At 66.8% G+C, this 25,723-nt stretch overlaps 2 protein-coding genes across 5 annotated transcripts; one reads left to right on the forward strand and one right to left on the reverse strand.

Annotated features, from left to right (window-relative positions):
• The first annotated feature begins 804 nt into the window (after positions 1 to 804).
• BIRC7 (baculoviral IAP repeat containing 7) lies at positions 805 to 6,519 on the forward strand. Of its 3 annotated transcripts, none has more exons than XM_072801713.1 (8): positions 805 to 2,930; positions 3,588 to 3,687; positions 3,965 to 4,046; positions 4,146 to 4,191; positions 4,743 to 4,946; positions 5,163 to 5,234; positions 5,433 to 5,630; positions 6,310 to 6,519. In XM_072801713.1, the coding sequence occupies exons 1-7, from the start codon at positions 2,606 to 2,608 to the stop codon at positions 5,624 to 5,626; spliced, it is 1,023 nt and encodes a 340-aa protein (XP_072657814.1). In that variant the 5' UTR covers positions 805 to 2,605; the 3' UTR covers positions 5,627 to 5,630; positions 6,310 to 6,519. The 3 variants fall into 3 exon arrangements, with proteins under 3 accessions (XP_072657814.1, XP_072657813.1, XP_072657812.1); XM_072801712.1 differs by lacking the exon at positions 805 to 2,930 and adding an exon at positions 3,258 to 3,381 and having other exon boundaries at positions 4,125 to 4,191; positions 6,286 to 6,519; XM_072801711.1 differs by lacking the exon at positions 805 to 2,930 and adding an exon at positions 3,258 to 3,381 and having other exon boundaries at positions 4,125 to 4,191.
• Positions 6,429 to 21,211, reverse strand: NKAIN4 (sodium/potassium transporting ATPase interacting 4). Of its 2 annotated transcripts, none has more exons than XR_012018854.1 (7): positions 21,134 to 21,211; positions 15,738 to 15,875; positions 15,391 to 15,471; positions 14,308 to 14,502; positions 8,650 to 9,622; positions 8,224 to 8,308; positions 6,429 to 7,132 (listed from the first exon to the last, which is right to left on the reverse strand). XR_012018854.1 is itself a non-coding variant. In XM_072801709.1 (7 exons), exons 1-7 carry the CDS (start codon positions 21,185 to 21,187, stop codon positions 7,123 to 7,125), a joined length of 624 nt encoding a protein of 207 aa, XP_072657810.1. In that variant the 5' UTR covers positions 21,188 to 21,211; the 3' UTR covers positions 6,429 to 7,122. The 2 variants fall into 2 exon arrangements, 1 of the variants encoding a protein (XP_072657810.1); XM_072801709.1 differs by having other exon boundaries at positions 9,562 to 9,622.
• Positions 21,212 to 25,723: the final 4,512 nt, after the last annotated feature.

Here is a 25,723-nt window from a genome sequence, read left to right on the forward strand (position 1 = left end):
CCTCTCTGTCCATCTGAGCCTGGGGGTGCCGCGGGGCAGGGGGGTTGCCCCTGAGGAAACCTCCCATACGGACCCTGGGGCAGGTGCCCTTGGGGTTTGCTGAAGGGGCCAAAGGTAAGGACCCTTCTGTATTCTGGGCAGTGGGGCACAGACGGGGACAAGGGCCTAGACATCCTGGGACCAGCCCATGGGCCCAGCCCCCCTGCCCCCGAGGTGTCCCCCTGTCCCTCTCTCCACTGTCCACTGGGCACCCTGCCCTTGGGAGCGGGCATGGGGTGCGCAGAGAAGGGGGTGCTGCTGCCCTGGTCACTGCTGCCTGGTTTCCAGCCACACCCTTTCCCGGGATCTCCTGCAGGGAACCCGGTGGCTTTGGGCCTCTGGTAGGAGAAGGTTTCGGGGACTCTGGGACACTGGCAGCATCGGGGCTGAGCAGCGGGTGTAGCCAGGACAGTGATGGGTTTCCTCAAGGGCGAGGGGCCAGCGCCCACCCCCTGGCACGGGGGCATAGGCTGGCATATAGGAGCCCGGGCTAGGTCCAAGGCCCAGTTCACGCACCCCTACTTGGAAGGGAGTGAGGGCACCTGGGACGGGCACCTGGCCAGGTCTAACCTGGGTTACACCCCAGACCCCTCCGCCTCCTCACAATCCTCTGTGACCCCCCCTGGGGCATGGCCCTCCCTGCCGGCAGCCCTATCCCCGACCGTCAGCACCCCCGTCAGCCCCTTCTGCGCCCCCATCCTGCCCTCCCTCCTCACTGTCAGCACCCCCGGCCCCCCATTAGTCCCCCCTGCCCCCGATCAGCCCCTACAGCCCCTACCACCTGTCAGCAGGGCCTGGTTCCTCATTTTACTCTTTTTTTTTAATGTATTTATTCATTTGAGGGAGAGAGAGAGTGAGCATGAGTAGGGGAGGGGCAGAGGCAGGGGCAGCAGACACTCCGCGGAGCAGGGCGCCCGACATGGGGCTCGACCCCAGGACCCCGGGATCATGACCTGAGCCGAGGGCAGACGCTTCACCGCTGAGCCCCCGGGTGCCCCTCCTCACTTTGTTCACACAGTTGTTTTGCAAGCGCTGCTGCACTGTGGGCGGACGTGCTGACACCAGCTGGGCGCTGCCAGGGAAAGCGTGTTAGGGATGAGAGAGTGCTTAGGGCCTGGGCGGGCAGAAGGGCCAGGTTGGCTCCGGGAAGCAGGCAGTAGCTTGGGGCCGCAGGGCCGGGGTGGGGGGCAGGCACACGGCCCCCACCCCCCATCCAGCCTTTCTGTCCCTCCATCTGCATCAGAGCCTGCTCTGCCCACCTGGGCGCTGCAGCTCCCCGGGGTGCAGCCATCCTCTTACGTTCCCTAACTGTTGGGGTGGGGGCACCCGGGGCCCTGGGCTTGAGCGGCTGGTGGAGACCGCGTGGCATGACTAGCTCTGAGCGTGTCCCACGTGGTCCCACGTGGCCAGCGGTTCTGATCTGGGCCTGGGCGAGTGCGGTATTGGAGCCTGGGACCCCTGGCCGGCAGTGGGGCCACCCCAGGCCTACCCAGCAGGGCGGGTGCCCCAGCCAGGCCCGGGGAGGCGGGCCGGTTCTGCGGCAGAGCAGGGGGCCCCGGGCCGGGCAGTGGGCTGGCTGGTCTGGTCGGCCCAGCAGCGGGACTGGCCCGATGCAGCCGGCACGGGCAGTGGGAATTGTGACCCCTCCCCAAAGGTCCCTGCTGTCTGGGTCACTGGGCCGCGGGGGCTCTAATTCCAATGGGGAAACTGAGCCTGTGCTGTGTGGCTTCACCTCCAGCCTCGTCCCAGCTGGGCAGGGAGGTCACAGAGGTCACAGAGGCGAGCCCAGCCCCTTCCCCAGAGCAGGGGCACAAGCCCAGGTGTCCCTGATCTCCATGGCTTATGGCCCAGAGCTGCACAGCGACCCGCGGAGGTCCTCCTGCTCCGGCCCAGCAGCCACACGCGTGTCTCACGCCCCCTTCTGCTCAGGCTTCAGAGCAGGATGGCAGGTAACGTGCCCCAGGGGCCTGCCCCTCCCTAGGTGTCCCCGTCCATGGGAGCCCAGTGTCGTCCCTGTGGGAGGGGCTGCCCTCCTCCCTGGAGGGCATAGCTGCACAGGTCAGAGCCCCTGGAACCTTCTGCCCTCAGGGGCTGGCACTGGCATCTGGAACGCGGAGCTGACCCACGGCATGGCCTGCCCCTTCTCCCCCTCCCCCTACGCTAGCCCCTGCTGCCTCGGGAGGGGTGTCCGGGCTCCCGCCCCGCCCTCTCCTTCCTGAGAGTCACCGAGAGTCACCCCCCACCCCTGTGCAGCCTGTGCGTGAAGCAAGGCTCACAGCACCGCGGCCCCTGCCTGGGAGCCCCATGACACAGCCCTGCTGCTGAGAGCGCGTGATGCTGGCTGCCACGCTGGCCCCTTCCAGAAGGCAGTGGGCCCCCCGGCCGCTCCCCCACCTGGGGCATCGGGGGCAGGACTGTGCCAGCTGCGGGAGGCAACGGCCACTGCCGTCCCCAGGCAGGGCCCAGGAGTCAGGAGGCGTGAGGCGGGCCGGCTGGGCACATTCTAGGACTGGCTCCCGTGGGTCCCGTCACTGCCGCGGGCCTGGCCAGGGCCGGTGTGGGCTCCATGGGGCCCGAGGACAGGGCCAAGTGCTGGTGCCGTGGCCCCGAGCTGGGCCGCGGACGCCTCTCTCCGTGTGGCCACACCGAGGGCCGGGATGGCCGCTGCGCCCGGTGCTGGGGAGGCCGGGACCGGGTGGACGGGCAGATCCTGGGCCAGCTGCGCCCCCTCGCAGAGGAGGAGGAGGCAGGGGAGCCCCGGGCTGGCCCCCCGAGGCCAGCCTTCCCCGGGATGGGCTCGGAGCAGCTGCGGCTGGCCTCCTTCTCCGCCTGGCCGCTGACCGCCGTGGTGCAGCCTGAGCTGCTGGCCGCGGCGGGCTTCTTCCACACGGGTGAGTTCGGGGGCCTGGCGCCGCTCAGGGGGCTTCTGGATGGAGCTCTGCAGCCCCCGGGAGCCCCTGCACCCCACACGGCGGGTCTGGCCCCACGTGAGGGGGCGGGGGCAGGGGTCTTGCAGCCTTCCCGGGCCTGTCTCCCGCCACCTCCTCGGGCGCCTCAGACAGTGGCAAGTGACAGGGGAAGGGGGGGTGCGCGGGCGCCCACGGGGTCCCCGGGGCCCGAGGACAGGCTCTCGGGGTCTACTGGAGCAGCCCCGACCTGCAGCCTCTGTTGAAGGCTCAGGGCGAGGCCGGGGTGAGGGCTACGGGGACAGAGACGGGAGGCGCCGCGTCCCGATGGAGGCAGGAGCCCGGCAGGCACCCGTCTCCATCACTGGGAATCCATCCTGGGGACAGAATGTTCGGGGCTCCAGGCCCCCACCCCTAACTGTCCGCCTGCCTTCCTGTGAGTGAACCATGCGCCACTCCCCGGGCTCCACGCTCCCCACTTCACCTGGAGAAAGTGGGGTTTCTGTGAGATCCAAGGAGAATACAGGGCAAAGGGGGCAGAGACCAGGGGGCCCCACAACCAGCCTCGGGGGCACGCCTGGCCCAGTGGGTGGGTGCCAGGAGGCTGGGCGTGGGCAAGGCCAGCGTCCACGCTCCACCTAGGCCAGCAAGACAAAGTGAGGTGCTTCTTCTGCTACGGGGGTCTGCAGAGCTGGGAGCAAGGGGATGACCCCTGGACGGAGCACGCCAAGTGGTTCCCCAGGTAAAGACCCCGCAGGCCGCTCCTGGCGCTGGGCACGGCCAGCTTCCCTCTCCCGGGGGGTGGTTCCTGGGGATGGGGCCCCTCTGGGAACAGCCTCCTCCCTGTCTCTTCCCGATGCTCGATGCTCGGCAGAGGCTGTCTCCAGGATGGCCCCCAGCAGGTGCTGACGTCGCTGCCCCGGCTGCCCTCTGCGGGGCACTGCGCGGGCACAAAGCAGCCCGGGCCCACTGCCCTGACGCCTCCCCCCTCACCGCCCCCCGCCCCTGGCTTTCTCCAGGTGCGAATTCCTGCTCCAGACAAAGGGACGGGACTTCGTCTGCAGCGTCCAGGAGGCTTGTTGCCACCTGCTGGGCTCCTGGGTGAGTCCTGCCTCTCTCCGCAGGGCTCGGGCCGGGCGGGTCCCCCCTCCCCTACTCCTGTGTCTACTCAGGGCACAGATGTCCTCTGGCTCCTTTCAGGACCCATCAGAAGAACCAGAAGACACGGCCCCTGCCACCCCGTCAGGTGAGCTGTGATGCGTGACGTGTCCTGGGATAGGGACAGTGGGGTCAGGTGTGAGGGTGGGCTTGCTTTGGGGCCCAGGGGGCTGCGGTGGGTCTGGTGCTCAGGGGAGGCCAAAGCAGTCCCCTGCTACCTCCGAGGAGGCCACCGTGGGCGTCGCCAATCCCAGGGCTGGCAGTGGAAGCACGAAGAGGAGAGGTGCCGCCTGACCCCGTGCCCAGCACTGAGGGCGGTCAGGTTCGGGTTCAGACCCTGGCTCTTGTAACTGCGTGGCGAGGGACATCTGCTCCCCAGCCCCGAAAGCCGATGGTGCCAACCCCGTTTAGAACTAAGCCGGGTCTACGTGAGCAGCGCCGGGCACCCGGTGGGGGGCCGTCTCCAGGGCCTTGCTGATGAGGCTCTGCTCACTTTGCTGTTGTTGATACCCCTGAACAAAGGCTCGGGGGACAGCCCTCACGGGAGCGCCGCCGAGTGGCCGCGGAGGCCCCCGTGTGGAGGTGGCCCTGGTGGCGGGCCACAGGGACCAGCCGGCCGCCCCTCACCCTGCCTTGCAGATGCCAGGGGCAGCCAGGAGTGGTCCGCGTGGAGCCAGTGCCCGGCGGTGCGGGCTGCGCTCCGCATGGGCTTCGGGCGGAGTCAGGTGCAGCAGCTGGTGCAGCAGAAGTACCGCTGGGCGGTGCCGGCCAGTGTATCCGCGTCCCAGCTGGTGGCTGACCTGCTCCAGGAAGAGGACAGGGGCTGCCCCGCGGAGGCCAGAGGTGCGCCCCTGCCCCCGGCCCTCCCTCGCTGCCCCCCAGTGCCCGGCACACAGCTCCCACGGCCACTGCTCAGGGGCCGCAGGGGCATGTCCCGGGGAAGCGGGCTCGGGGGTTCAGGCATGCTGTGGGAGGGGCGGGAGGGGACCCCGCCTGCGGCCCCCTCTGGGTGGGGTTTCACTTCCCCTGGGGCCTCTGGTCTGTTCTCACCACCTACAGCTCCTGTCCACATGAGTCCTGAGCTGCCCACGCCCAGAAGAGAGGTCCAGTCCGAAGGGGCCAGGGAGCCAGGTGAGGGCGGGACCCACTCGGGGGCAGGGCCGGCTCCCCCGGATCCTGGGGGGGCGCTCCTGGCCTGGCCCCAGCCCTCCTCCTCTTCCATTAGCCCAGTACACAAGGTGGAGGTCCGGGGGGTGGTGGGGGACGTGTGTCCAGGCAAGGGGGTGGAGCCCAGGCCCAGAGGGTGCTGCTGGGTTCTTGAACCCCCAGGAGCCCGGGATGCAGAGGAGCAGCTGCAGCGCCTGCGGGAGGAGCGCGTCTGCAAGGTGTGCCTGGACCGCACCGTGTGCACCGTCTTCGTGCCCTGCGGCCACTTGGTCTGTGCCGAGTGCGCGCCAGCCCTGCAGCTGTGCCCCGTCTGCAGAGCCCCCATCCGCAGCTGTGTGCGTACCTTCCTGCCCTAGCCAGGTGAGTGCTCGGAGCTACCCACAGGCATGTCCCAGCCTGGCCTGGCCTGGGCAACCTCCACCCGGGCCTCAGGGACCTCAGGACGGCCCTGGCTGTGAGCCCAGGTCACCGCATCTTACCGGGGGGCTGCCTGGCGCTGCAGGGCCGGCGGGACGCGGCATTTCTGACTTCTCCACCTCCCTGGTCCCGGCAGACGTTGCTAATCAACCCCATTACCTTCCCTGGACGCTTAGATACTGGCTCTGGGTCCTTCCCAACGCTGTGCCCTGGTGGCCACTACCACTCTGCTCGGGCACCTTAACCCACCGGGGCCATCTCTGCCCTGATTTCCCCAGTGATGGGGGGGGATAGTGCCCCCTGTCCGGCCGGGTGCGTGGGCTGCAGCCAGGCCCAGGGCAGGATGGCTCCGGAGGTGCGTTGTTATGAGGACCGGCCTGGGCCGGACCTTGGCCTGGCAGCCAGGGCCAGGCGGGTGAGGGAGGGGAGCGTGAACTTAGATTTTTGCGGATGGCGGGAACCTCCTCCTGGCTGTCAAAGGATTCTGTGCCCCACCATCTCTCTGAGAATCTCCCGGGGGGTCAAGTGGCCGGGGCGGGGGTGGGGGACTCCCTGCAGGCTGAGGTCCCTGGCCGGTGGACAAGCCCACTGGGAGCAGCCTGCTCATCCCTCCCTCCCCCAGGCGCTTCCAGTGCTGGCTGTCACGCGGGCGCCCATCCATCTCAGCCTGTCCCTGCGGCCACGCGCAGGCCCCCGAACCGGCCGTCCCAAGTGCCCAGACACGGCGCATGGTGGAAGGAAGCGGGTGTAAAGGCGCTTTTACTGACGCTTGAGTGCTTTTGGAGATTCACAATAAAGTGCTGGGCTTTCCCTGGACGGTGCCCAGCAGCCTCTGTGCCAGGATGGGCGGCCGGCTCACCCCAGGGCAGCAGAGCCGCCGCTCCCCACCTGCCCCCCCCGCCCACCTAGCCTCAGGCCTTCTGGGACTGGGCTCGGACTCCCCAGCAAACCCCCGCCTCTCAGGAAGGAGGCCCAGGGGGCAGCGTCCTTCTACTTTCCACTGGTGTGGGGGGTGGTTCGCGGGGCTTAAATCCCTTCGGTGAACAACAGCGCCCCTGACTCAGGACCAGGAGCTGCCAGGGGCTCCGTCAGCAGGGCGCTGGGTGGGCGGGGACTTGCCCGGAGACCCCTCCCGGTGGCAGGTGCTGCTCAGGGGCCGGGTTGTCACCGTGGGTTTACACGCCCCTCGTGGTGAGCTCACACTTTCCCATCTCAATGACCCTCCCCCAGCAGCGGGTGTGCAGCAGTCCCAGGCCGGCTGCGGGTGACAGAGATCAGTCTGTTCTTTCCCTTCCTCTTTTGTGTGTGTGTGTGTGTGTGTGAGGGAGAGAGAGAAGTTGCAGCATCTCCAGCCTGGGACGCCCCGAGGGCAGGGAGGCTCGCTGGTCATGGTCATCTGGGGCCGCGCAGGCGGGACTGACTGGCGCTTCTTCCCTTACGCAGGCCTGCGGGGAAGGTGGGGGCAGGCAGAGGTCAGGGCACCCCTGGGGAGCAGCCCTTGGTGGGGCGGGGTGGGGGGAGGCCCAGCAGCAGTCGACAGGAGCTGCCATGCCCTCGCCTCAGAGAGCTCCGGATGCAAAAGGGGCAGCATCCCCGTGGGCGGCGGGGAGGGCTTCCGGGCGGCGCAGCCCCGTGTCTGCAGACACCTCCCCAGGCGTTGGGCCGGCAGCTGGGGGCGGTGAGGGGCCCACCGTGGTCCTTCTGGCCACCCAAGCTCCAAGGGCTGGAGGGAGACCCCCAGAGGCCCTTCCAGCCTGGCCAACTCCTTCAGAGGCACGTGCTCTGGGTGGTGCTCCGGGTGGTCGGCTCTCACCCCCCGCCCTGGCGCAGGGCCCGAGTGAGCACCCTCTGGTCACGGGACGGACAGGCTTGCTCCCCCAGACGGCCCTAGGCTGAGGTGGGCCTTCTCTTATGGGGTGGAAAAGGTGTGGCTGCCAAGAGGGCCAGGGTCCCCAGGGGATGCCATGGGTGTGGCCCGGGGGCAGGATCCTGTCTGACGGCCTGGGTGGGATGAAGGAAGCGCAGCTCTACCGGGAGGAGGACCACCAGCTGCCTCTGGGGCCCCCCAGACTTCAGGCTTAGGTGTGGGACCTGGCAAAGCTGGCTGCTTGAGAGGTGGGCTGGCAGCCCAGGCACTGTCACCCTGAGCCTGGGGTCGTGGATACTGCTTTTTAAGAGAAAAGTCTGATTTTTCCAAAGATAGGAAGCCAACACCCCAAATTTCCTGGCACAGTGAGGCCCCTAAAAACAGCCACGCCGCCCTCCTGGGAGGTGGCCTCCCCATGCCCCCTCAGCCCCCAGAACAAAACTGTCTTAGACCCGACTCCATATACTGCTGGGCATGGAGCTCCAGGGGGTGGGGGCCAAGCCCAGAGCCCGCACGGAGCTGATCTTGGAGAAGGAAGGAATGGGTGGACGAACAGATGCGGGTGGACGGACGGACGGACAGATGGCTGCCTGGTGAGGCCTCCACAGGGAGAGAAGCTAATCCGACTGGCGAGGCTGAGCCGGGGCACGCTCTGCTGGCCATACTTACACGTACACCTGCTTGAGCAAGAGGTTGGAAGGCTTTTCACTGACGTGGTAGCGAGGAAATGGGTCAAATCCACCAATGAAATCAACTGAAAGAAATCGAGACCCAAATAAAACAAAACCCAAACAATGGAAACGAGGGCAGATGAGCACACGCCGAAGCCCGAGCGCTGGTGCGGTGATGGCAGAGGCCGGCGCGAGCCTGAGGGCCTGGGGAGGGCAGGCACCAGCCCAGGCCCAGGTCAGAGCTGGCCGTGTCCCTCCAGGGCACGAACAGTGGGACTCCCCGGTGGACACCGACGAGCTCAGCGGTGGGGCGGGGGGTGGCCTGGGGGGACAGAGCACGCCCGGACAGCCTGGATCCTCAGAGCTGCAGGGAGCTTCACTGTGACCCAACCCCTGGCCCCCCACATCCACGAACCTCAATCACCTGCCCCCCGTGTGTCTGCACGGCCAGTGGGTAGCAGGGCTTGCTGGGCAGAGCAACGCATCTCCAACCCCCGGGCTGGCTCCCCTCCTAAAACATCCTCACCAGCAGGTGAGCTCCGCTTCGTTCTCTCCCAGCCACAGCGGTCTGGGAGACGGTGTCGGGGTCATGCGGCACAGGAGCCGGGGCGCCTGGGGGCCGAGGACAGCGTGCCATTCGGACACGTGCACTCCCAACCCCACAGCCACCTGATTCCCGGGGACAGAGGCTCTGAATCCCCATTCTGACCCCAGGGGGAGCTCTGTCCACTGGAGCCGTGGCCCCCTAGGTGCATGCACCCAGTCCCCACCCACCCAGCCTTGTCCTCTGCAGGGTCTTCCCAGGAAAGCACGTCGGAGCCAGGGGCAGCCAGGGCCGGCGAGGCGTCTCAACATTGACGTTGCAAAACAGAGGAAGGTCAAGGGGACCCACCTCTGGGAGCAGAAAACAAAGATGCCGCTCAGATGGGTCCAGAGATGGGGACACCACAGCCAGTAGGGCCTGGTCCTCAGCTGCCAGGAGGCAGAGGCGCCCATCCCTCTGGAGGTCTGAGGGCTCAGCCTTGCACCCGCAGCTGCTGTGAGGGGCCAGCCCTGCAGCACGGGAGCCCTCGAGCCTGGGGGCTTGGGGGCCAGACGACCCCTGGTGCCACAGCCCGCGTCCCCTCCTCATCTCTTCTCAGGTGGCTGGGCCCATCCAGCCCTCTGCTCAGGCAAGGACCCCAAGGGCATGGGGACCCAAGAGGCGAGGTCTCAGGCTTTGCCAATGACAGGTCGGGAGGACGCAGAGTCACCCCCGCCAGCCCTCTGCTTCCCTGTCCCTCCGTCTCTGCCTGGAGCGTCCAGGCCGGGCGCTCACAGGCAGCCGCACACTCACAGCTGTCCTCCTCCTCGGTGAAAACGCTGACCACACAGCAGGCACAGACGAAGCCCACGAGCTGAAAGACACCGAGAGGTCGGGATGAGGACCCAGGCAAGCTTGAGGCCCGTGGGCCACGGCCCCTCCTCGGCCTCGGTTTCCTTGTCTGTAAAATGAACAAGGAGAGTGGATCTCGTGTGACGTTTTTAGCTTCGAGGTTCCAGACAGCGTCTGGCTTCCTCCGTGGGGCTGGCCCGGCCCCCGGGGGTGAGGGGTGAGAGGCGGAAGGGCTGGCCAATGGACCAGTGAGTCGGGAAGATGACCGAGTCCCTGCTTTAAGGGGAGGGTGAGATGCAGAGAGAAGCCCTCAGCCCGAGGGACCCCCAGGCTGAACCCCCTCCAGGTCCAGCCAAACCACGTCCCCCGGGGCCTCTTGTTAACCAGCCCACCACCGGGTCTCTCCTCCTTGGGGAGATTTAGGATGGCAGCCCCGGCTGGAGAAGCTGGAGCCAGCCTCGCTGGATGGTTCGGCTGCAAGTGCCAAGGACCCAGCCAGAGAGCAGAGCGGACGGGGCTGGCCGCCGCCCTGGGAGCCAGGGGCCTGGCTGGGCAGAGGCTCCCCGCCAGGCTCACAGGAGGCCGCTCAGCTTCAGGGGAGAGGGCAGGCTGCCATTAAGTGCCCAGGGACAGCCACGCACCAGGGCCATGGTGGGACAAAGGGCTCCAGCTGAGACGTGAGGGCTGGCGCTGCCCGTGGCCCAGTCTCTCCGCACTCACGCGGCCCAGGCAGTGCCAACTGAGGATGAGCACCTCCTGAGGGCGGCATTCAATGCCATGGGGGAGCTGCCCCATCCCTGAATGAGAACAGCCCCGACTCCCAGCCAGACCACAGAGCCAGAGCGGTCCCTGAGCAGAACTGCTAGTTTGTAACTTGGCAGCGAAGCACATCTGGGCGGCACAGGGCAGCACAGATTCCCGGGAAAGGCCCTCAGCTCTGTGTGCTCCCGGGGTCTCGGGAGGGGCCGGCAGCCACAGCTCATCAGGAGGCTTTGCACACGGAAGCAAAGTCAGCCTCTACAGATGCTGGGAACCTGGGAGGCGGTGAGGATGGGGAGACCACGCTCTCCGGCCTCCGGGCTCCGTAGGTCAGACCTGCGTCCTCAGGACCAGGTGCTCTTTGAGCATCTCCTGTAGGCAGCCATGGCCTCAACCCCACGGACGCAGCTTGGAGCAAGAATCTGATGGCGGGGCTTGGAGGGGCCCCGCATGACCCTCCTCCACATTCTCCACCCCTTGCAGTGTGGATGGTGTCCAGACTCCAGCACCCTCCTGCTCGGGTTGCCGGTGGGGAGCCCAGCAGGAGATGGGAAGGAGGGAAACAGAGCATGTATCCCCCTCTGCAGGGCTGTCCCCCCAGGGGCGGGAGGAAGAACTCTGCCTGGGGTAACTCCTCCCCACACCCCTGCAGGCCGAGGGTGGGGGTGGGGGAGGGCAGCAGCTCAGTGGCTACACCCAGGGAACGGGATACCGTGTGGTCCCCGGCAGGGCACCCACTTGGAACGGCCACCCCACGGCCCCCAGGATTTAACCTAAGTGCACCATCTCTGTCTTGCTGGACCCTGATGGGTCAGGGGACAAACAGAAAAGATGCCTCACAGCGGCACCTGCTCTGGAGAAGCTACAGCAGCTCTTCTGAGCGACAGTGGTGGGGTCCGTCCCTGAGGCAAGCACAGGCCAGGATGGGGTGAGACATGGGACGGGGGTAGGACGGTGGCCAGCAGCGTGGTCTTGGAAGCGAGGGGCCTTGGGGAGGAGAGTGCTCCCAGCAGCCTTCCTGGCGTGGCTGGCCCTCCACCGGCAACGGGGAGACCCGAGGCCTTCACTTAAGCTCTGGGGCTTGGTTCCTTCACCCACAGATCAGGCCCAGTGGCGGGGGACAGACCACAGGGTGCTGCGCCCTGCTCTGAAAGCCCCTATCCTCCAGGGAGCAGGTGGTGGGCCTCCTCTATGCCGACCCCTCCTCCCGAAGGAAAGGCAAGCCTGGGCCAGTCCTCTGGACGGGCACTGCTGTGCTATTGCCCCCCCCCCGGTGGCCCCAGTGGTCCCCAGTGGTCCTCGGTGGTCCCCGGTGGGCCTCCTGGGGCGGGGTGGGGCCGGGCCCTGAGCTGGCCGTGGTGCTGACCCCGCCCCACTGCTCCTTCTCCACTGGGTCCTGGGGTGGGGGCCGCCCCACGGCCTCACCCCTCCTTCCACCTCTCACGGGCCCTCTGGGCTCCCCCCAGCTCCCCCCTGAAGCTCCCAGAGGCCCACAGGATCTGCAGACCCCGCCCCACCAGCCATGCGGCCCTGCCTCCTTCGGCTGGTTCTCTCCTCGCCAGCGGGGCTGCAGGGCCCGCTAAGCCCGTCCAAGCCCCCAGAACAAGCAGCAGAGGGTGGGCTCCTGGGAGGCAAAGCAGGTGCCCGCTGGCGGGTATTCAGAGACGCGCATTTCGTGATCGAAATGTCCATCCCTGGGGGTGAAGGAGGACGGCAACCCAGGGGCTCCGCCTCTCCCTTCCACACCGGGGGCGCCCCTCCGGCACCAGAACCAGCCGCCGCGTGTCGGAAACTCCCACCAAGAATTTGTTCCTTTGCAGTTTCCTTTTCGTTGCATTTTTTACACATTCTGTAGATGCCTTCAGAAGCACCGAGGGGTCTCCTCGGCAAGTGGGTTCTCTCTCCTTTCAAGGAAGGCACCCACCGCCTGTGGCCCCCATTTTGCGTCGTGAGCTGTGGAGGATTAGGTCCTCAGACCCGAGGGAAGGGCAGCCCTGACTCCCGGCTATGGGGGCAGCACCCCAAGTGCGCCAAAGTCCGACTGTCCGTAGCCCTGGAGAGGAGGGACCCTGGAAGCGTGCAGGCCGCCTGAACTGCTGTGGTTTCTCATGCCGTGGTCGGCCGTGGGCAGCCGCGGATGCCCCATGCCATGGATGGCCCTAGATCTGGAATCTGTTTGCCAGCGTCAGCAGCGGGGTGCAGAACCTCCGTCCTATAAGCACATTATCCGCCAGACACGTTCATGCTGACCGCGCTGCGTGCAGCGGGCGGTCGGGAGCCTGCAGGCCAGCCCCCTCCAGTGGGGAGGAAGGGTCTCCCGAGGGCTCAGGTCCAGAGACGGTGGGCCTTGGTGGACGATGGGAACCTGGGCCCCACCTGCCTGGTCATCGCAAAAGACCAACAGCGGGGAGAGCCTGTGCCCCTGCAGAAGCCTCCGGGCGGTCCTGGGGGGCCTCCCCTTGACCCCACGCCCCGGGGGGCCGTCTCCCACCCTGACTAGGGCTTGACCTGGGCAAACGCTGAGAGTCTCCAGGAATGACCAAGTGTGATGTCCAAGGCAGGGTGCCCCCCTGCCTCCCACCTGCTGGCCCTGCAGGACCAGCTGCCCTGCGGTGAGGTCACCCAAGCAGCCCTGGGGAGAGTCCATGTGGCGAGGACCACGGGAGGGGCCTCCTTGGAAGCAGCACCTGCAGCCCGGACCGGCCCTCAGGGCCCCGGAGCCCCAGTCGGGCCCGACTGTAGCTTCGTGCATGACCTCAAGCCGGAACCAGCCATCTAAGCCCCCCACGCTGCCACCCTGCACAAAGCTTTACTGTTTCAAGCGGGGACATTTTAGGATATTATGTAGCTGCTACGGCTGCCCACCAGCTCTGCGGCTCCGTGGGCCTCCCTCCCTGGGCTTTGGTTTTCCCGTCCACACTCTGGGGACACAAGGCAGGCACAGGAGAGCGAGTGAGTGATGCCAACCGCACCATGTGTCAGCACCCCGCGTCCCCCCACGGCCGCCCCCACCCGCCAAGGCCTGGGCACCGCTCTCCCGCGGGTTTCACTCTCCGCCTAGAACAGGCTTGGTGAACGTGGGTGGAAGTCGCTTCCGAGCTGAGTGCGGACAGCGGAGCCTGTCCAGCTGCGAGCTGGGGGGGCCCAGCAGAGCGCACCCCTCGCCCCCGCCGTCCCACACAGTTGTTGGTTCAATCCCCCGCCCTCCTGGCCACCCATCGGGCCCCAGAGCCCCCGTGGGAGTCGGGGCAGGGAGCAGGGGCGCAGGAAGCTAACCGTTGGCTCACAGCGGCTCACAGGCTTCCCCGAGCCAGTGCCGGCAGCATCCTGGGTCCCCGCGGGGTTCCCCGGGTGGGTCCCCGGGAGAACAGCTCCCACAGCCCGTGCAGGGCAGCCCCCGGGGCCTGCAGACAGGCCCGACGGCAGATCGCTCCTCTCCCCTGGGCTCGCAGGACAAGTCCACGGCCGCGCGGAAAGCGGAGGTCTGGACGCACAGGAAGCGTTTCTGGGCAGAAGCGCGTCGCAAATGCCGCAGGGACCCTGCGCTAACGCTGGTCCTTTATCTGAAATTCAGGTGTGCCGGGGCCCTGTGGCCTTGCTCACGGGACCACAAGCCTCGGGGGACACTGCTCGGAGGAGGCCGTGGTGGGGCTCTGGGCTGTGCCCTGCCCACCCGCCTCTGGGCTGCCTTCCTTCTGTCCCCCAGCCCCTGCCCCACAGCATCAGCAGAGCCTCGGGCTCCTCATGCGCACCCCGGGGCTGGAGCCGGCTCGAGCCCCCTCTACACAGCAGGACACCGAGGCTACTGTGGCCCAAGTGCACAGGTGGGGGCGGGGTGGGAGTCCTTACCTGCCAGGCAGGGCGGGGACCCCTGAGACCTGGGAGGCGGAGACCTGGCCCAGCCACGGGGTAACCCCTGCCCGGTCCCTCCCCCAGGCCCCAGCTCACCGCCAGGAGGATCTGCAGGGCGCTGTGCAGGGCCTCGGTGTAGCCATGCTCCAGGGCACAGCCGACGCCTGCCACCAAGGCCTGGCCACCCAGGGGCCCAAGGCCAGCCTCTGGCTCATCGTGCAGGCAGCCCGGGCCGTGCTCACGCCACCAGGAGCGGTGCGGGGAAAGGTTGAAGGTCAGGAGCTCGCTGTCCTGGGGAGGAGGGCGGGACCTGGTGAGCCACAGGGACACTGCCCACCCACCCACCACAGTCCAGTGTGGGCCCCGACAAGGGTGAGGGGCGCCCTGCCCTCCAGCCAGGGGAGGCAGGGACCCCAAGGCCTTCTCAGTCACTGCCCTGCAAGAAGGCCTCCCTCTGCTTGCCCGGGCCCCGGAGCCTGCTCACACCCCCTCCTCCAGGAAGGCCTCCGTGCCCAGGTCAGACCCTGGGGTGTGTCCTCACAGTGCTCCGGGCCCCTCTTTCACGTCTTTGGCCATCACTGCTGCTTGAGGTCTCGCCCCCTGCAGCCCCAGATGCGGCCCCACCAGGCAATGGCCAGTCCGCCCCGCGCCCGCCTGGAGTCAAGCCCGACCCCATTCCCGGCTCCGCGCTTCAGGCGACGCTGAAATAAAACATTCCAAAGTGCCCACAACAGCCGCTCAGGATTTGATGGCACCGATGCTCCTAACCAAACACGGCTTGGGTGTGGTGTCCCCTCCTCCCCGGGAGAGACCAGCGGGTTTCACCAGCATTTGAAAGAGTGGCTCAGGGGACCGCCTGGCGCCCCTGAGAGGTGTTCCCAGCTGCACCCCCTTGCAGCCCCGGTCCCTCTGCCCCTGGCGCCCAGCCCTGCCTCCCCTTCCAGGTGCTACCCTGGTTCCCAGGCCCATCCTCCAAGGCCACCTGCCTGCCAGTGCTCACCGCCCCTCTCCAGGTCACTAGTCCTCCCCAGACCTTTACTGAGTCACCCCTGTGGGCCAGGGCTGTTCTGGGTGCCAGGGCCAGAGCCGCAACAGACCATGGGGGGGGTACATGGTGACAAGCAGGCCGTACAATGCTCACTGTGGCCTGGCCGCAACCCCTGGACTGACTCTACTCACCTTTGAGAGTCCACCCACTTCCAGGTAGAAGCAGATAATGAAGACGTTCCAGGTGACCCAGACGGCCTCCCACACAGCGTACTAGAAAGCCGGGGTGGACGAGGCCAACTCAGCAACCTGCTTCCGCGTAGCGCCTTGGAGGAGACGTCTGCTCCCGGGTCTGGCAGCCAGGACACTCCACTGGAGGGAGGCTCCCCCGAGCCCACCCAGGGACAGGTCTCGGAGCGCAGCCGCGGGCCCTGGATTCCTGGGTTCTGCTGGTTTCTGGGACACTCGGCCCTTGGAGGCCCCAGCCGGTCATCCCCCCACCTGCCCGTGGGAAGGGTGTGGGAGCAGAATGAACTCACCACCACAACGTAGCGAGGCCGGTACTGGATGGTGCCCAAGAGCCCCAGGATGACCATGACGATGTGGACAAAGGTGGCCAGGATGGGTGCCCACTGGTAGCCCAGGAAGTCGAACACCTGCCGCTCCAGGGCAGTGACCTAGGAGCAGCGTGGGCACCTGAGGGCCAGCAGACCCCCGAGGCCGGCCTCTCCTGCCTCATCATCACCGTCCAGCATCTGCCACCGTCTTGGATCTTCCGACTAAAATCTCCACGTGAGTCTGCCCGGCCCTCAGACCTCACCTTGGGGTGCTCCCTCTACCTCGAAAGGTCGAAAGGCTCTCTGTGGGCGAGCAGCGGCCCCTCCATCCTCCATTCCCTCAACCCGAGAGTGGGAACCAGGGCTGCATTCCTGACGCACAGGGTCAAGGCCCGACAACAAACCCCCGGGGCAGGACGCACGGGGCAGGACGCACGAGGCCGAGTCACGGGGCTCTGGGGTGCTCTCCGCAGGAGGTGGGGCTGGGGCTCTGTGGCCTGCAGGTCAGCACCCTCCCCGTCTACTGGGCTCCCCCTCCTCCATGGACTGGTGGCGGCAAAGCAGCTTCTCCACCTGGAGGACATTCCTGCCCTCTCGCCCGCAGGCTTGGCCGACGAGAACCAACCAGAGCAATCAGGCACATGTAGGGGCCCGATTTTTTTTAGGTCTCCCTTCTTCCTTCCTTCCTTCCTTCCTTCCTTCCTTCCTTCCTTCCTTCCTTCCTTCCTTCCTTCCTCCGTAATCTCTACACCCAACGTGGGGCTCACAACCCTGAGATCAACAGTCACACGCTCTACTGACTGGGCCAGCTGGGCGCCCCGGGAACTTGATATTTCGTCTGTGGGGGAACCTACCGGCTCTGAGCTCAAGCTCGACTCCAGAACACACGCACGCGCTCACGCGTTCATTCTTTCTGCAGACCTGGCCCACCCCCAGAAACCAGGAGCACATACCAGGAGAAAATAGGGCCAAATCCGCTGCACCTGACACCTTCCTGTCCATGTTCGAGACAAGGCGAGTCCAGCAAGGGTTGAAGGGAGACCGGCAGGGAAGGGACAGCACCCTGGCGGAGCTCGTGGGTGCATTCCACAATTCCACCGCGGGCCCACTACGCACCAGTGCGCCACTGGCACTGAGAACCGGTTCCCAACCCAGAGCAACCTCAGCTGTGTTGAGCCTTGGAAGGACTCTGAAGGGTGGAAGAGGAAGGAAAGCCCCTCCAAGCAAGCCCCCCTCGGGTCCCTCCCACGGGCTGGAACCATGAGCGAGCAAGCTGGGCATGCACCGCAGAGAGGGATGGACGAGCCCAGTGCCCAGCGGGGCGGGCCTTCGTGGACCTCACAGACGCCCCGACCCCAGCAGGAGCGCCTGGTCCTTCCTCCACGCTGGCTCCTGGCAGGAGCCTGACCAGGCCCCAGGAACAGCTGCTGTGGGGGCATCCCGGGCACTGCCAGCTGCTGTGTTTGGCCCCAGAGGAGTGGCAGCTATTTCCAGGACGTCTCTGGCAGGGGGACATTCCAAGTATGCCCTGCAGAGGCCGGGGTCCGTCCTAGGAGACAGCTGGGAGTGCGGCGTGGGGAGCGGGAGCGGGCCCGAGGGCAGGGCACAGGAAGCGTCCAGCGGGCACTCGCCAGGCTCTGGGCCGCTTTCCTGCACGCCACAGCCCCCCACCCTGCAGGCCCGGCGTGGTGGCCTGCTCCAGACCAGCCCCCCGAGGCCGGGCAGCTCGGTGATGGGCATCGTCTCCGAAGAGGCGGACAGTCTCCGAGGAGAACCAGGCCAGCCCAGCCCCTCACTGCTGTTTCCTACTTTGCTCCCAATGCCCGGCAGGAGGACCAGGGGCTTGGCTTCAGCTCAGGCAGTGATCTCAGGGTCCCGGGATGGAGCCCCGCGTCGGGGTCTGCGGGAGACTCTCCCTCTCCCTCTGCCCCTCCTCCCACCCACGTTCTCTTCCAAGGCGAGGAGCCCACAGGAGGAGGCTCCTGAGCTCCCTCACGGAAGGAAGCGTGCGGTAGGGCTATGAATCGCGGTAGAGAACGGAGACCGAGGCGAGCACAAGCCGAAATCAAGCCCCTCCAGTCCGTTCCGGCCTGTGGCCAGGGCAGCCTCTGTCCCAGAGAGGGTGGCACCACCGCCCCCCACCCCCCGCCTTGAGGGACGCGTGTTTCTCTGGCCCCGTTTCAGGGATGCCCCTGGCTCACGCGGCCCGGCCACCCAAGCCCTGCAGACGTGTCACTGCTGCCCCACGGGGACCCCGCACATGGCTGTGCGTGCGTGATGGAAAGTCCCGGGGCCAACTCCTCTGTCCCTCAGGCCTACGCCCCTGCTCTGCACCCAAAAGACCCCGGGCCGCCTCTTTTGCACCGATGACCCTAATCAAGGGGCTGGGGTACATCCCCTGCAGGCAGCCCACTCCCCAGGGTCCCCTGAGGTGCTAGTGGAGCTGACCCGCGGCAGGGACAGGTCTGTCTCTGTGCAGGGCCCACTGCCCGGCCCTTAATGTGCCTCATTGCTGGTCAGGGGGCAGAGGCCCCATCCCAGCGTGGGTCCCGGTGCCCAGAGGAGGCCCCCAGACATTAGTTCCTTAGTTAGAGATGTGGGAGAAAGAGACCGGCGTCAGAGGGCAGAGATCCTGCCTCCCCCTGCCTCTGTCCTAGGAGGAGAGCCCAGCCTGAAGGGACAGCCGAGGATCGGCAGCTCTTGGCCAACCCGGCGGAGGACAGCCCCACGGACCCCCAGCCACTGAGGGGTCAGGGGCTGGGTGTTCCCGCCCAGGAGGGCAGAGGAAGCCCTGGCCCAGCTCAGATGGGGGTGGTGGGGGTGAGTGGAGGGATTGGCATGAGGGGCAAAGCTCTGGGGGAGGGGGTCCCCACGCAGGACAGGCCTACATGGTGACGGGTGTCCCTGCAGGGCAAGGAGAAAGAGAAATGCACACGTGCACACACGCCCACACGCCCACACGCACACAGGCATGTGCGCCTCACAGGCTTCACGGGCACAGCTGGCCAGCGCCACCTGTTCTAGACACAGACTGAAGTTACATTGTGAGCCCTGGGCCGCCTGTTTTGCACCGATGACCCTAATCAAGGGGCTGGGGTATGTGCCCTGCCTCAGCACCCCCCGCCAGTGCCAGGCACTCAGGGGAGACGGAATGAGCCGGCCCCGACTCCCCTGTCACCTCCCCCCACTCCCGGCACCATGTCGCCGCTGGCACCGTTCTCCGAGGTCCAGGCTCATGCCAGGACTGGAGGAGCGTCCCGCTAACGGCTGTGCTCCCCAGGGACCCTACAGCTTGGCCACAGTGTCCAGCGCAGGTGCTGGGCTGCAGGGGCATCCTTTTCGTGTCTGAGCCACGCACCAGAAGGCTTAGCACGCCCCGGCAGAGCTCGAGCAGGGAAAAGGGAGAGATTTCGCTGCAGGGCCCGCCCACCCCACATGAGCGGCTACTGAGCGCAGGCTTCCCTCTTGTCCACGTCGTGGCACAGCCCGGGAACCCCCACAGCACGCTCCGCTGGCTCAGGGCGGGCCAAGTTCACGCTATTCTCCAGGGACAAGGCTCCCAGAAGAGGTGCTCAGGCCTTTGTCCAGTAGCTTGATAACGAGAAAACTCTCACGCTCGGCAACAAGAGAAAAGTCCCAGGACTCCCCCACGGCCCCCCCACCCTACACGCGGTGACCAGAGCTCTCCCTTCTGCCGCCCCCTCCCCCCAGCAGAGGAAGCACTGGGGGCCCAGGACAAAAGGCCTTTCAAAGCTCTCTGCTGCTCTTCCGCTGGGCCCCGCTGGCCATGTCGGGACACAGTTCTGTCCTGGCTCTGGAACTTGCCTGGGTCACCCTTCACCCTTGGTCGCAGCAACTTCTCCAGGGGCTGTGGGGGTGCCCCCTGCGCACGGTCCACTGTCCGCTGCAGCGGTGAAACACGCAGCATGACCCTACCTGAGCCTTCCAGACCCGAGGCCACATCCCTCACCTGGGACATCTATTTCTGGGGCCCTGAACCTCAGGTCACAAGTCAACCCTGAGTACGTCCCACACACCAAGCTTAACACATGAAAACCAAAGTCCCACCACAGCCAAAGGCCACTCTGCCCTAGGATCTCCAGGCGCCAGCAGGCTGGAGAGCTTCGGACCAGCCTGGGCTCCTCAGCGTCCTTCTCCCTCAGACCTTCCCTTCCCGTTTCCTGCTTCCCCACCCTACCCCCAGGCACCTCCCCGGGGCTTCCACTGAGGGAGCCTCCTACCAAAATGTAGCCGGGGACGCCTCCGCTGCACGGTGGCGGGAGCTCCCTGTTGCCCCTGGAAGAGCTCTTGAGCCCGAGCCTCCTGCACAGTCCTGAGCTATCTCCCCGCCTCACCTGTGCAGCCAGACCCTGCAGACGCTGCACCTCCTCCATTCTGCCCTTCACCCCACCCCCTCAGGCTCCCAAAGCACTGGGTGTGCACCCACAGGGAACCCCTGGAAGCTCCCTCCTTCCTCCACGTGGGACACAGCAGCCTGGTATCTCAGCCCCCTGCCAACCGACAGCAACCCTCACCCCCACACAGAGGGCAAGCGAAGGACAGGAGGCCAGAGGCCTGGGAGGGCTTCTGCTTAAAACTTCGTCTTCCCTGGGCCTCCAGGCTTCAGAGGGAGAAAGGCCCCTGCCCCGCTGAGCTGGAAGCGCACCTGGCCTGGTCTCAAAGCAGGATTTCCTTTTTAAGATGGGAGCCCAGGGACCCACCAGCATCCCCTCCCCAGCCCTGCGGCCAGACCTCGGCTTAGCACTCCCCACCCCCACCCAGGGCCTCTGGGCTCCGGGAACGTGGGAACCGCCAGGCGGCCTGGAGCTCCGACGGCTAAGTGGAAGCTTGGCGGGGAGATGCCCAAGTTCTCTGACAAAGCTCTGGGTCCAGGGCACCAGTTAATCCGCAACGCAAAAGGGCCCAAGTGCAAGTCCGGGCGCCAGCTCGCGCCCTCTTCTCTCCCCCGCATCTCTCCCGGACTGGGGAGGGCGAGGGGGCCCTGCCCCCAGATGCACACCCGACTGCACCTCACAGTCCCGCACCCTCAGGGCACACCCCACCCGAGGCTGCCCTGGGGAAGGAGCGCGCAGACGACACGCACACGGCCCCGGCGCACACCGGCCCCCGCGCCTCCCCCGCACACGGCGCCGGCGCACACCGTCCACGCCCGGCCCGAGCCCTTCGCTCCTCGCGCGCCCCTTCCAGCCGCGCCTCGCACCTGTCCCCCGCCCGGTGCCCGCCGCTGCGCCCTCGCCCACGAGCGCACGCACCCCGGGCACCCGACTGGCTGGCTCCGGACGTGCCCGCGGGGCCCCGCCGAGGCTGGAGCCGACGGGCCGGATCCCCCGCGGGCCCGAGGACGAGCCGCCACTCACCAGCTGGAAGGAGCAGAGAAAGAGGAGCGCGCAGCGGCCCGAGCAGCAGCCCATGGTGCCCGCGCCCCGCGGCCGCCGCCCCCGCCACGCGCGACCCCGCCGCCCCCGCCGGCCCCGTCCCCGGACCCGCCCCCCAGGCGGACCCGCCCCCGCCCCCGCCCCGCACTCTGGGGAGCCGCCCCGCGGGGCCCACCCGCGCAGCCCCGGCCCCGGACCCGCCCCCGGACCCGCCCCGGACCCATCCCCGCCTCCGGACCCGCCCCGCATACAGGGCAGCCCTCCTGCAGATCCCACCCGCGCAGGCCCCGGCCCGGCCCGGCCCCATCCCCGCCCCCGGCCCCGCCCCGGCCCCATCCCCACCCCGGTCCCGACCCCGGCCCCATCCCCGTCCCCACCCCATCCCCGCCCCCGGCCCCGCCCCGGCCCCATCCCACCCCGTCCCCACCCCATCCCCGCCCCCGGCCCCGCCCCGGCCCCATCCCACCCCGTCCCCAGCCCCATCCCCTCCCCCCCGGCCCCATCCCCGCCCCGCCCCCACCCCACCCCATCCCCGCCCCCCCGGCCCCGGCCCCGCCCCGCCCCCATCCCCGCCCCGGCCCCGCCCCCACCCCACCCCCGCCCCCCGCCCCATCCCCGCCCCGCATGCTGGGCCGCCGCCCGGCATCCCACCCGCGCAGCCCCGCCCCCGGCCCCGGGTCCCCCGCCCCGCCCCGGCCCAGCGCCGCCCCGCCCTCCCTCCGTCTGGGGGCTTCGTGCCGGTTGGGCAGGGACGCGGGACCCCTTCTTAAAGGGGCGATGGCGGGGCTTGGAGCTGCGCCGGCCACGCAGGGGCCCAGGACAGCGGGCGCCGGGAGCCTGCTCGCCCACGGGCCGGAAGACAATCCGCAGCCCCCTCCCTGCCTACAACCTCCCGCTGGGCACCTCCAGGGCCTGCCCCCCGCCGCCCCCCCGCGCCCGGTCCTCAGTGTGTCCCCCATCAGCATCCTCCCTCCTGGAGCCCCAGGGGCACCCCATCCCCCAGGCACGCAGAGGTCCTCCTCCCCGGTTGGAGGACTCAAGGGTAGGAGCACAGATGGGATAGTCTGTCAAGAGCTCACCAGCCCAGGGAATGTGGGGACCCTTAGAGACCAAGTCTGTTCCCACTGTGTCTGGGCCAGGGCAGGGTCAGGCCTGAGGGGTAGGGACCCTGGGGAGCTCCCAGCATTGCAGGCAGCCTTGAGGCTTAGGTCCCTTGTGCTGGAGGGAGGGCTGGGGGACAGCCCCCTATGCAGGTGGGACCTGCACCTGGGTGTGCAGGTGGGACCCAGCAGGGTGGGGGGCAGATGGGAGACGGGAGGCAAGTGAGGTGCGATGCAGAGGCTTTGCACACATTCTGGCTTGGATTTTATCCCTCAGTCATAGGGGCCACGATCAAGGGGTCCTCCGGAAGTGAATCTCATGCTTGGAGCCGGGAAGTGGTCCTCGTCAGCATCTAGAGAGGTCCCTGAACAGAGCACAAGGGGGTGTGGGGACGAGGGTCCGCCTCCAGGGCGGCACAGCAAGGGACACTTCAGCCTTGGGCCACTGACCTTGGCTTCAGCAGTCCAGGGCCAGAGGTGCCAGCCCCGTGGTGATGGCAGTGACAGGAAAGGCCTTCCACGGCTGAGCAGCTCCTCCAGCCAAAGGGGCATCTGCAGAGCACTCACCCCACAGGCTCCTAGGAGCTCGGAGCACCCCAGTGTCAGTAGCCCCTTTGTAGGGTGCTGAACTGAAATCAGTTTCCGGAGGTGACCTCACTCCTGACCCCACTCGTGGGATTTACAAACCACCCCGGGTTTTTACCTGTCTGATGTTGGTTGAAGTCCCATGGTCCACTTAACAGAAGAGCAAGCTCAAGTTCTCCTGAGGTCTCCAGCAAATGAGGGGAAAGCCACACCAGGTCTCTAAGCAGGCTCTGCTGAGGGGTGCAGCTCTCAGACCCCAGTAAACAGGAGAAGTTGGGAGGAAAGGTTTGGTGGAAGGGAGAGTATTCCCAGATGGGGGGTGTTTGCAGATGGGAAGGAGGGAGCATGCAGGATGGGCCCAGGGAGGCCCCTGGAGATCACACAGGTCAGTCTTCGTGGGGCTGCGCTCGGGGACCAGGAGGGGCCTCTGAAGCCCCCCCAGCCATGTGAAGTCCAATTCCCGACGGGATGATTCAGCAGGCTTTGGGCTGCGTGGGGGGCTCTCTGGCGGCAAGACTACGCCTGGGAAGCTTGGACTCACCACCCAAGGTCTTTGATCTTCTTTGCAAGTCTTGACCTTTATTTTTTTAAATATTTTATTTATTTATTGCTGAGAGACACAGAGAGCGAGGCAGAGACACAGGCAGAGGGAGAAGCAGGCTCCCAGCGGCGAGCCCGACGTGGGACTCGATCCCCTGACCTGGGATCACGCCCTGAGCCAAAGGCAGATGCTCACCCGCTGAGCTTCCCAGGTGCCCCGCAAGTCCTGACCTTTAGAGGACACAGAATGAGGGGACTTCTAGGAAGACGTTCATACAAAATTATTCAGTGAAAAGAATAGGTGGGAAAAGATTATATGCAACGGGGCCCCTCAAAACCAGCACCGCAGACAGTGACTCTGTGCTGTGGGGGTCCTGGGCACTATGGGGGTCCAGCAGCACGCCTGGGCTCTTCCCGCTAGGTGCCACGACGTTCACACCAGTCATGGCCATCAGGAATGTTTCCAGACACGCACGAATGTCCCCTGGGACAGCCGTCACGGCTGTGAAATGTGGTCTCGAGGTTATCAAAGGGAAACTCCATGCACGCTCCTGGGGGCCGGATGGCAGATCCGGTGACCCCCTGACAGCAGGCAAGTCCTTGGTTCCTTGGCTTCTCGGAATGTCTCCCCCGGATGCATTGTCCCACCTGCAGCAGGACGTGTGGGCGATGGCTGTCGCCGTCCCAGGTGCAGCCAGAGGCCCGACAGCCCGAGGCCCACACAGGAGACCAGCTAAACACCTGGGAAGGGAAATGTGTGTCAGGACGACCGTGAGACACCCCTTCACACCCACCAGGGTGGCAGGAATCCAAGCGCAGAGCCTGGCACACGCCGCTGCGGTTGTGAGCCGAACAGCCGCCCGACGCCGTGGAAAACCGTCTGGCAAGCTCCTCCCGAGGTTGACTGTAAAGTTACCATAGGAACCAGCAATTCCGCTCCGAGGCCTACGGCAGCAGGAAAGGGGTGGCCGCGAGGACGCTCATTCACCCTGTGTGTAGCCGCGTCATCTGCAAGGGCCCAAAGGGGAGACACCCAAGTGCCCCCGGACAGATGAGCAGATCTTTAAAAGATCCGTACAGCGGAGTGGCCCTCGGTATCAGTAGGAATCCAGCTCTGACGCGCCCCATGCCGTGCGCGGACGTTGAAAACGTCACAGGAAGCGAGACAGCCACGGTCGGCTCTTCCTCCTGAAATCAAACACCAGGTCGGATGGAAGCGGGCCAGGCTCCTCCTGCTGGCGCCACGCGGTGCCAGGGCTGGCGGCCACCGCCTGCTGCAGAAGTCCCAGTCCTGGTGGAGGGGCTGGGGGCCCCCAGAGCGGCTGCGACGCGGACCTCTGGCATGGGGAGTCTGCAGGGACTGGTGGGGTGCGTACGCCCACGCCGCCTGCCATGGTGGGGTGCACACTGCTATGCAGGGCAGTGGGACCCCCAGGGTGCAATCACCCGTTTCAGAGGTAAGAAGGCCCAGGTCACACTGTGGGCAGCCCCGTGCAGTGTTGGGACCCGGCCACCTCGGGTTGCAGAGCACCTCACTTCACGTGCCTCGGGCTGAGCGCTACGGTTCTGGGAAGCGCAGGGATGCCAAGCCTCACTCCGCGCGGAGGCGCCCAAAGGAGAAGACGGCAGTCAGGGCCCCACGGGCCTCGCCCGAGTCGCATTCGGGGGCCCCCGGAAAGTGCGGTGTGGTGAGTCGTAACCAAGGCACAGGTGGGCTGTCCGCAGTCCTCGCTCCAGACCGTGCAGGGGGCTGGCGGCTGGGGGACGAGGCGGGAGCCCGACACCCCCGCCGAGGACGCAGTCACCGGACCAGGCTGCGGGTGTCTACGCTGCCCACGGGCTCAGCCAACAGAAGTCGGGGAACCCCGCGCTGGGGGCTGCAGGGCAGGCTGGAGCCACTGTGGGGGGGATGCCCCTGGCTTCCGGGGGTTGTTTCTTCCTCCGGGGAGGCCTCAGGTGGGGACTGCGGGACACCAGAGCTCTTCCAGCCAGGACCACCTGCGCTCTTTCTTCCTCTTCCTGCGTAGACCCGGTGTGGTGTTTGCTGTGGCAGCTGTGACAATTTACAGTGTACAGACTTGGAGGCTTAAAGCAACTGACGTTCATTCTCACACAGATCTGGGGGCTGAAAGTCCAAAATCAAGGTGTTGGGAGGGTCGTGCTCCCTCTTGGGGTGGGGAACCATCCCTCAGTTCCAGCTCACGTGGCTCCAGGCGCCCCGGGCTTGTGGCCGTATCCCTCCACCTCTGTCCTCAGGTGGCATTCCTCTGTGTCTCCGCCCTGCGTGTCCCCTTATAAGAATACTAGTGACACCATTTAGGTCCCACCCAGCTAACCCTAGACAGTC

This window comes from Canis lupus, chromosome 26 (assembly GCF_048164855.1).
Source record: "Canis lupus baileyi chromosome 26, mCanLup2.hap1, whole genome shotgun sequence".
In the NCBI taxonomy this organism is placed as follows: domain Eukaryota; kingdom Metazoa; phylum Chordata; class Mammalia; order Carnivora; family Canidae; genus Canis; species Canis lupus.

Excerpts from the sequence above, each read along its gene's own strand:
- BIRC7 (XM_072801713.1), top strand. The coding sequence starts at position 2,606 with ATGGGGCCCGAGGACAGGGCCAAGTGCTGGTGCCGTGGCCCCGAGCTG. Across the intron at positions 3,688-3,964 it reads CACGCCAAGTGGTTCCCCAG|GTGCGAATTCCTGCTCCAGA; the intron begins GTAAAGACCCCG and ends GGCTTTCTCCAG. Across the intron at positions 5,235-5,432 it reads CGAAGGGGCCAGGGAGCCAG|GAGCCCGGGATGCAGAGGAG; the intron begins GTGAGGGCGGGA and ends TTGAACCCCCAG.
- NKAIN4 (XM_072801709.1), bottom strand. The coding sequence starts at position 21,187 with ATGGGCTGCTGCTCGGGCCGCTGCGCGCTCCTCTTTCTCTGCTCCTTC. Across the intron at positions 15,876-21,133 it reads TTCTCTGCTCCTTCCAGCTG|GTCACTGCCCTGGAGCGGCA; the intron begins GTGAGTGGCGGC and ends CGCTGCTCCTAG. Across the intron at positions 15,472-15,737 it reads GGCCTCGCTACGTTGTGGTG|TACGCTGTGTGGGAGGCCGT; the intron begins GTGAGTTCATTC and ends CCGGCTTTCTAG.